The 8,878-nt window shown below is 33.5% G+C and overlaps 1 protein-coding gene across 2 annotated transcripts; it reads right to left on the bottom strand.

Annotated features, from left to right (window-relative positions):
- Positions 1-1,607: 1,607 nt before the first annotated feature.
- Positions 1,608-7,883, bottom strand: LOC795971 (serine/threonine-protein kinase pim-2-like). 2 transcript variants are annotated; one of them, XM_073947115.1, is made up of 8 exons: positions 6,022-7,883; positions 5,198-5,260; positions 5,004-5,098; positions 4,863-4,913; positions 3,697-4,075; positions 3,429-3,605; positions 2,919-3,061; positions 1,608-2,797 (listed from the first exon to the last, which is right to left on the bottom strand). In XM_073947115.1, the coding sequence occupies exons 1-7, from the start codon at positions 6,500-6,502 to the stop codon at positions 2,967-2,969; spliced, it is 1,341 nt and encodes a 446-aa protein (XP_073803216.1). In that variant the 5' UTR covers positions 6,503-7,883; the 3' UTR covers positions 1,608-2,797; positions 2,919-2,966. The 2 variants fall into 2 exon arrangements, with proteins under 2 accessions (XP_073803216.1, XP_068076852.2); XM_068220751.2 differs by having other exon boundaries at positions 1,608-1,880; positions 2,973-3,061.
- Positions 7,884-8,878: the final 995 nt, after the last annotated feature.

The raw sequence follows: 8,878 nt of genomic DNA, 5'->3' as shown, positions 1-8,878 counted from the left end.
CCAGTGCGAGTCTTCCTGCTACGTCAACCTCACATTTGGTAGCAAAATCAGCAGCAATTTTATGTAATTTTATTTTTAGAGCTGTATATTGTGACTCAAAAGATCAAAATATTACAAATATTATGGACACACAAGCACTTATATACTTAATATTTGATTGTCATCACATTAGACAACAAAATGACGTTTGCCTGAAAACCTTATGCTGAAATAAGAGCACTTTAAAAGCTTATTTGACAAAAATCATGACTACAACTTTTTTATGTTACTTTAACTTATTTAAATAGGTTAATCATGCTCCAACTACATATTTTTTTAGTTTTTCAGAGTTTAACTTAATATTTTAGTCAGTTTGATTAATATAAGTTTGAATAGAAAAGTTAAAAACAGTGTAGTTATAACCTGTAGTCTGTTAGACTTGCTGCATGTTTATTTAGGTCATTGTCTGTTCATGCTCTTCTCTTTCTGTGCTATCAAACAGACTCATATATATATAATCTATGCTTTACGTTATAAATCAGCTCCTCCTAACATTCGTCATGTGGTATATCGCACACGACAGCTTTTTCTTTATCTGGAGATTATAAGTGTTATAATCTACTTAGGAGTGTTAAAGATTTTTTTTTAGGAAGTTATTGTTCATGCAGGAAAAAATAATGACAATTTTATATTGTATCTTAACCGTTTTGTTTTGTTTTTTAAAGAGCAATATACTTGTTTGGTGTTGGATTAAACAGATATGCGAAATATGTCTGGTAGCATAATGGTAAGAAATCTGGAGACTGGAAGTCAAGAAAGCCAAAATATATATATTTTAAATGTTTCCTTGGGAATTCACAGAAAGACAAATAATTTATGTAATACTGTTATGTAGAGGGTTTCTGTGGGGTCTTAAAAAGTATTAAATCTCAAAACCCAAATCTTAGGCCTTAAAAAGTTCTAGATTTACTGTAATACTGTGTTATTGCTCTTAAATCTTTTTAAACAGGTTTTAATTTTCCTTTGTTCATGAATTGCTATACAATCTGTGCAAAACTCATACAATCACCAACAATCCACCTCAATGAAACTTTAAACTTTTTATTTAAAAAGGTAATGTTTAACTCTATTTATCATAATGGTTTAATTATTTTCCTTACAATGACATTTGTTTCTCCATGTACTGCTGAGGACACTGACCTGGACAGATTGTTGTCCATAGATTTAGTTTATTAGTTTTTAAATCTTTTAAAACATGTTCATTTTATTATTATTTTAAAGAAGTTTATGTTGGGGAAAAAACTGTATGGATACAAGTAGATCGTTCTTGTTTTTACACAATATTTAAAATATTTAGCTAAGAATAAAATCTAAAATATTTGAATTGTTTATTATTAATGTATTATTAGTATTAAATTATATATATATTTTTTTTTGATAGGTCAAATAAATTTCTTTTTCATCTGGGTAATTAAAAAAAATCCTTAGTCTTTAGCGCTTTATGAGTCTAATATTTAATTCAAAATGGTCTTAAAATGTCTTTAAAAGTTGAAACCTGTAAGAAAAAAGTAAGAAGTCAGTGTACAATCAGTAACTGGTCACATAATAAATAAAAACAAGACATGATGTTGATTTTATGATGCTTTAATAATTCACCAGTATATAAGAAACACACATGACATATATAGTGCATTTGCATATGTGTATAATAATAATATAATGACAATACATTCAAAACATTCATGACAAATTAATTAATCAACAAAAGCACTCATATGTAAGTTGCCCTGCACTATTAAAGAAGATGACAAGGCAACAATACAATACAAAGAGCAATCCAATGCAGCAGTCCTCAGGTGTGCTAGGGTTGCTGAGTTGTTTCTCCTGTCTTACTCCATGACCTGAAACATAAATCAGTGTTATTCGTCTAAATACATTACATTTTGGACAGAGTTTAAAGGATTAGTTCACTCACAAATGAAAATCCCGTTTTTAATCACTCATTCCAATCCCCTAAGACTTTTGCTCATCTTCAGTAGCTTTTTTTTAGGTGCACAAATATGTTCCTGGACCTTGGTTTGATTACAGTTAATGTCACATGCAATGTTTTAACCTTTTCTGGACTTTGAACACCTCAGGACTGTTCCTGTCTAAGAAGGATGAGAACTCCTGGATTTGATCTAAGACAGAGGTGCTCAACCCTGTTCCTGGAGATCTACCTTCCTACAGAGTTCAGCTCCAACTCTGATTAAGCACACCTGAAGCAATTAATTAGCCTGAACAGCACTTGATAATTACAGGCAGGTGTGTTTGACATGAGTTGCAACTGAAATCTTCAGGAAGGTGGATCTCCAGGAACGGGGTTGAGCACTCCTGATATCTTAATTTGTGTTCTGAAGATGAAAGTCTCAGTGGGTTGGAACGACATGAGGGTGAGTAATTAATAACAGAATTTTCTTTTTTGGGGGGTTAAGTAATGCTTTAAGACTTAAGATCAGCGGTGTCCAAACTTTTTTTTATGAAGGGCCGAAAACCAATCTTGACTGAGCATGTTGGACCAAAGTATACCAAACTCATTACATTAAAGTTGCCATTGGTGATTTCCTAAGTTATTCAACATTTAAACAAAACTAGAGAGCATTGATTTATATTAACTAATGCAGTATTTATTCGTTCAGTAAAAACAATCCTATTTATAACAGTGGAGTTACACTAGTCAAGCTGCACCTGTTTTTTGCCTTGATGTGCATCACTGATGTGTTCCTCTATTTATTGAGTGACTATTTATATTTAATATAACATTTAATCGAATCTTTTACTTTCAGTTTGTGTTTTTGTTGTCATTTTCACTCTCTATTTAGATGGGATGGTGGGCCAAATCAAAGGGCAAATCAAGTTATCAAAGGCTAACTTTGGCCTGCAGACTCTGGTTTGGACACCTCTGCTTAAGATGATCAACAAAAATGAAAGCCATTTAGCTTTAGGCTTCATACCTTAAACCAGTTATGGAGATGCATCTCCTGCAGAGCGAGTCTCTCATCTGGGTTTGGCTGTAGACAACCGCAGATCATCTGGCAGCATTCTGTGCAGAAAGAAGAATGGGGTGTTTAAGGGTAATAGTTTATAGATCTTATTCTACAATGCCGAAGTGCGTTAGTACTTCCGATTCAGTTGCCTATGGGAGAAATGACTTGGAATAATAAATGGTCAAACTGCTCGCTCTACAAACAAGTGTGTTCATGACTGTACATAAAAAGTAGAATGATATAATAAGACAATGTTGGTGTGCAACATTAACCAGCATAGCAAGCAGTTTTTAATGTCTTAAAATCAATGGAAGTGAATAAGATTGGAAGTCTCGAATCAAAAAGATTACAATGGTTGCACACGCTCGTACGTCAAAAATAGTTATAAGACCTGCTCTCTTCACACTTTGATGAAGCTCTCACCTATTGACAGGCCAGGGCTAGACCAAAGATAGTCCCTGATCAAGGAGTGGTCGGAGACAGTGGGTAAAGCCCCACACATCATTGCGAACAGGACGATCCCTAGAGACCAAACAGTCGCTGGCTGTGCATGGTACCTGCCATGCAATTCATACTCCGGAGGGAAATATTTTCTTGTACCTAGAAAAAAAAGATATCATCCAATGGTTTATATGTTTAAACAGAATCTTCAGTGTGTGGTTTTTATGGAAACAAAGTTCATAACACTTACCACAGAAGACTTTGTAGCCGGAATCCTTTACAATCGCACCACAGCCGAAGTCTATTAGCTTTACCTCCAAAGTGTCTGGATTCACCAGGAGGTTTTCAAGCTTTATGTCCCGATGGAAGACACCGCGATCAAAGCAAACGCTCACAGCATGAATGGCCTGCCGCATTATATGGCGTCCCGTCTTCTCATCAAGAGGTCCATCCTTGTGGCGTAAGAAGTGAAGCAAGTCCATACAAGGTATGGGTCGCTCCATGATTATAATGTAGTGGCCATCATTGTCCTCCCAGTCTAGGAGTTGGATTATCTCGGGGACGTAGGGACCATTGTTGGCCATGATTGTCAGGGCAATTTCTGTAGGGAGGGGTTTGTCATAACCAGGCTAAAGGAGAGAAATGATGACAGTTAGACAGTTTCCTGAAGCTCTCTTACTAAAAACTCAATTGTAATGGGACATTAACATACATATAAGGCTCTGAAACAATCTAATTAAGTGGATTTATCTAAATACTGTTGTAAATGGAGTCTTTAGCTTATCTACTTTTTTTTCTTCAGATGTTTTATGTAGTAGGCCAATAGTTTCACAAAACCATTTTGTTTTCACTTCTGTTTTAATTTCTACATGATAAAGTCTAGTTTAGATGTAAGCTGCTCGTTCTTCATGAGTGCTGTCATCTTTGTTTAGATCATTATTCAATTACAGTGGTTACCTCTAATTTTAAATGGAAAGCACAAAGCAAAACAAAAGCCTTACTTTATTCAATTCAATTCAATTCAGCTTTATTTGTATAGCGCTTTTACAATGTAGATTGTGTCAAAGCAGCTTCACATAAATGGTCATAGTAACTGGAACAGTGTGGTTCAGGTTTTAGTGTTTAAGTTCAGTTAAGTTCAGTTTAGCTCAGTTCAGTGTGATTTAATCATTACTGAGAGTTCAAACACTGAAGAGCAAATTCATCGATGCGTAGCTCTACCAATCCTGAACCATGCGAGGCAGTGGCGACAGCGGAGAGGGAAAAAAAACTTCACTTTACTTGCTTACGTACTTACTAAAAGGACATGTTTTCATTTACCATATAACGTCTTCAATCCCATTTTGTCCCATCCTAAGAAAATCAAATCTAGAATCAAATCAAATCATGACATTGAATTGTATCTGGACTACTCACCACTGTGAGTTCCTTCATCTTCGGTGACTTGACAGTACATTTCACAGCAACCTGATCAACAAAGCAAAGAATTAGCAGTTAGCATGTGGTAGAAGTTTTGAATAAAGCAATGATAAAGCAATGTTTTGTTAGTGAAAGCACCTCAAGTCCATCCCTGCGGCGTGTGGCTTTGTAGACAGAGCCGAATCCACCTTTGCCCAGCTTGTCACCCATTTCGTAATGCCTTAAAATGGTGTCTGTTAAAAAATAAACAACTGCAGTCAGTATGATGTACAATTTTAGATATATATATTTTGTATTCACGTTTGTAATACTAATAACAATTCCTATCTTACCATTTTCTGTGTCGTCCTCCTCTAGCTGCTCAGCAGCAGGGACATGGTCTTCTGAAGCAGAAGCTGTAATACGAATCAAGTCACCGTTGTGTAAATAGCACTTTATATAATACAGATTATCATGTTTTTTAATTAGTCTATGAATGTAAAGTCACATATTTAGACTTATTTTAATTTCATCCCACACAGAAATCTGATATATGTCAATTTGATATACTGTATGTACTGTGTGTGTGTGTGTGTGTAGCCACAAATAAACATATACATATATTATTATAGCTATTATATTTGTACATATTACATATTTGCTTATTTTTTACTACTTATTTTTGCATATATGTACATATTTATAATGCAAATGGTTGAAAAAACAAATATAAACTGCCATTTTTTGCAATCATTTAACATATATGACACATTTTACATGCAAAAACAAAAAATGAACTTGTATGTCATATTTGTAATTTGCATATATTTTCATATATCACATTTCTATAGAGCATTTTGAGGGATGTAAACATTAACAGTGGTTCTAACATATATCCTGTTTTACATTTTTCATTTCCACAGCTTCTGAGAATACAGAAATTTCCACATATTGATAAATATTGCTATGATAGCTGTTTTAACGTTAAATTATGACTGGATTTGCCTTTTATTAAGGTTATGAAATAGTTTGACATCATGCAGGAATTGTTCATGGGCCAATGATATTAATACATTAAAATGGTATAAACAAGACCAGTTATAAAAATATTACTTGATTAGAGATTTGGCCATTAAACAATACTTGTATCATAATCACTTGTGAGTGTGATTTTTACCTCTACTAGACTTCCAGACGTCCTTTTCTTCTTTACTGGCTTCAGGAACCTCATCAGGCCCAATGGGTGTTTCAATGGGCTGACAAGAAACTTTTTCATTTAACTTGGCTTCATGGTAGTCTTTCGTGGCCTGGACCAGGTCGTATTTTCCAGTTTTGCGACGGAAGACTGGCCATTTCCAGAAGCCTTTTTTTACCTTTCTCACTTCTGGAACCTCTTCAGGCCCAACAGGTGTTTCAATGGGCTGACAAGAAACTTTCTGATATACCTCAGCCTCATACTGGTATTTCTTCGCAGCCTGGACAAGGTCGTATTTTCCAGTTTTGCGACGGAGAACTGGCCACTTCCAGAAGCTTCTCTTTTTCTCCTTTCTCCCTATCTCTCCAACCTCAACATGCGGCTCATCAGAAAGATGAAGATGGTTCTCCGGCATGTTGGGGGTGTACTTGAGTAGTACACAGGGACTGTGATCAAACTGCATGATGAAAAATGTTTTCTGATAACTTTCTGATAAACTGTAATAGTAAACCGATCAATCTGCAACTCGAAATGCCAAAACTACAACCGACAAAAGCAAGTAGTAGAATGTCAGGCGATGATGTCATCCAGGCGCATTCTAAGAATTTTAATATGGAAGGCTTTGGGCTGTTGTTATTTTTCAAATGTTTTAATTTGTGCAAGTTTGAAATGAATGGGATCCTTTGCTGTTTTGTGTTTATAGTGGTTTGTAAATGCAGCACAGGGTTGCTTACAGGCTAAAATTATTACGAAACCTGCATGGAGGAGTACATCAGATGTCTATATTGTGCCAATTGTATTGTATTGGGTCAATATTTGATGGCAGCCTCATACACATGCTGCTATCTGTGTTGTTATTAATGTTAAAAGAAGAAAATGACTCACTTTTTGTGACTTGTAGGGATAAAAATTACACATATACATAAATATGAATGTATACGTCCCTTAATTTGTATATACATTTTTAATGAGGTCCAAATTATAAAGCTGAATCAACAGAGTTTCTTTATTTTCATACTCTTATTTCTTGGCTATCAATTTTTATTGACATTATGAATAATTAAATTCAGCAAAGAAGCAGTGGATATACTTTAATTCTATGATTTACCACAAATTGTTACAAATCTCTGAAATATTCTTGCAAAATATGACATTTTGTAAAGAAATATCCAAGAAAATGTGTATGGCTTTGTCTTGCGTTGACTGCTAAGTGTATTTTATAAATTCTGTGATGTACAGACATGGAAAAACATTCTCAGTTTGAGTAAAACATACGTTTTTGTTTCATTCTACACAATTCTGATCAAATTTATTCCCAATTTATTATAAATATATTGCCATTTTAGCATAAATCATTTTAAAATGTAAGTAGAAGTAAGTTTTAGACAAGTTTATAAAAGTTTAGTTTATTAAAAGTTAAGAAATCAATAGCTTAGGGCACATTAAGCTCATCAAATAAAAACTTTTGTTGTTTTGACCAACTTTTATTGTATGAAAATTAAAAATGCTCTAAATGACAATGTTTTTATTTGAAATTTGGAAGAAATTGTATCAGTCCTTTATAGAATGAAACTAATAATAGCAGCTTCCTCAAACCCATAACTAGCAAACCCAGAGAAATGGAGAATCTCTAATTCCCAAATGCAGGGTTCCACACAATTTATTCAGGCTATCCCAACACAAATAGACTAAGTTAATGAAATAAATTTAAGTAGATTGAACATAAAACAATTGAGTTATCTCCAAAAAAATCTCAAGAATTGTGTTGCTTCAGCTCATTTTACTTAAGCTGTCTTTTGGCTGGGGGGATGTGTTTATACTTATAAGTGTTTACTTTGATTAATTATGACTGTTTGGTGTCTAATGTGTTTTAAACAATGAACTTATGAACATCTACAGATGTTTATACTTATACCTTTTAATAAGTGTATGTTGGTTTATGTCAAAGGGGCGGGGCTTCGCCTTTAAAAGGCAGCCCAAACGCCAATTCACTGTCAATTAACCTGGCGAGTGAGCAAGTAACTGTGGTGGCGTAAGCAATTTGTGACCTGCGTATACTAGTGAGGTTGTACATATATCATTTGTTTGTTTGCTGTGTATTTGTTCTTTTATTTTTGGTTATTTTGTCACTTTGCTGGGTTTTTAGGTTATTTTGATTTTCACTCTCGCACACTGTAAATAAGTTTATAAATTCCTAAGGAATTCCTAAGGAAATAAGTTTATAAATTCCAATTTTCTTGCCTTACCATACATTGAGAACCCACTGCGAGTCTTCCTGCTACGTCAACCTCACATTTGGTTGCAAAATCAGCAGCAATTTTATGTAATTTTATTTTTATAGCTGTATATTGTGATTTAAAAGCTCAAAATATTACAAATATTATGGACACACAAGCACTTATATATTTATATTTGATTGTCATCACATTAGACAACAAAATGACGTTTGCCTAAAAACCTTGTGCTAAAATAAGAGCACTGTAAATACCTATTTGACAAAAAATCATGACTACTTTTTATTACTTTACTTTTTATGTTACTTTAACTTATTTAAATAAGTTAATCATGCTCCAACTAAATTTTTTTTCCAGTTTTTCAAAGTTTAACTTAATATTTTAGTCAGTTTGATTAATATAAGTTTGAATAGAAAAGTTAAAAACAGTGTAGTTATAACCTGTAGTCTGTTAGACTTGCTGCATGTTTATTTAGGTCAATGTCTGTTCATGCTCTTCTCTTTCTGTGCTATCAAACAGACTATATATATATATATATATATATATATATATATATATATATATATATATATATATATATATATATATATATATATATATATATA

The sequence above is a fragment of the Danio rerio genome, chromosome 4 (assembly GCF_049306965.1).
Source record: "Danio rerio strain Tuebingen ecotype United States chromosome 4, GRCz12tu, whole genome shotgun sequence".
NCBI classification, from domain to species: Eukaryota; Metazoa; Chordata; class Actinopteri; order Cypriniformes; family Danionidae; genus Danio; species Danio rerio.
Note: the sequence above shows the minus strand (reverse complement) of the source record. Positions and strands in the feature narration are given on the sequence as shown.

Coding starts and splice junctions, on each gene's coding strand:
- LOC795971 (XM_068220751.2), bottom strand. CDS start 6,502: ATGCAGTTTGATCACAGTCCCTGTGTACTACTCAAGTACACCCCCAAC. Junction 5,099..5,197: donor GGAGGACGACACAGAAAATG/GTAAGATAGGAA, acceptor ATTTTTTAACAG/ACACCATTTTAAGGCATTAC. Junction 3,062..3,428: donor TAGCCCTGGCCTGTCAATAG/GTGAGAGCTTCA, acceptor CTTTCTGCACAG/AATGCTGCCAGATGATCTGC.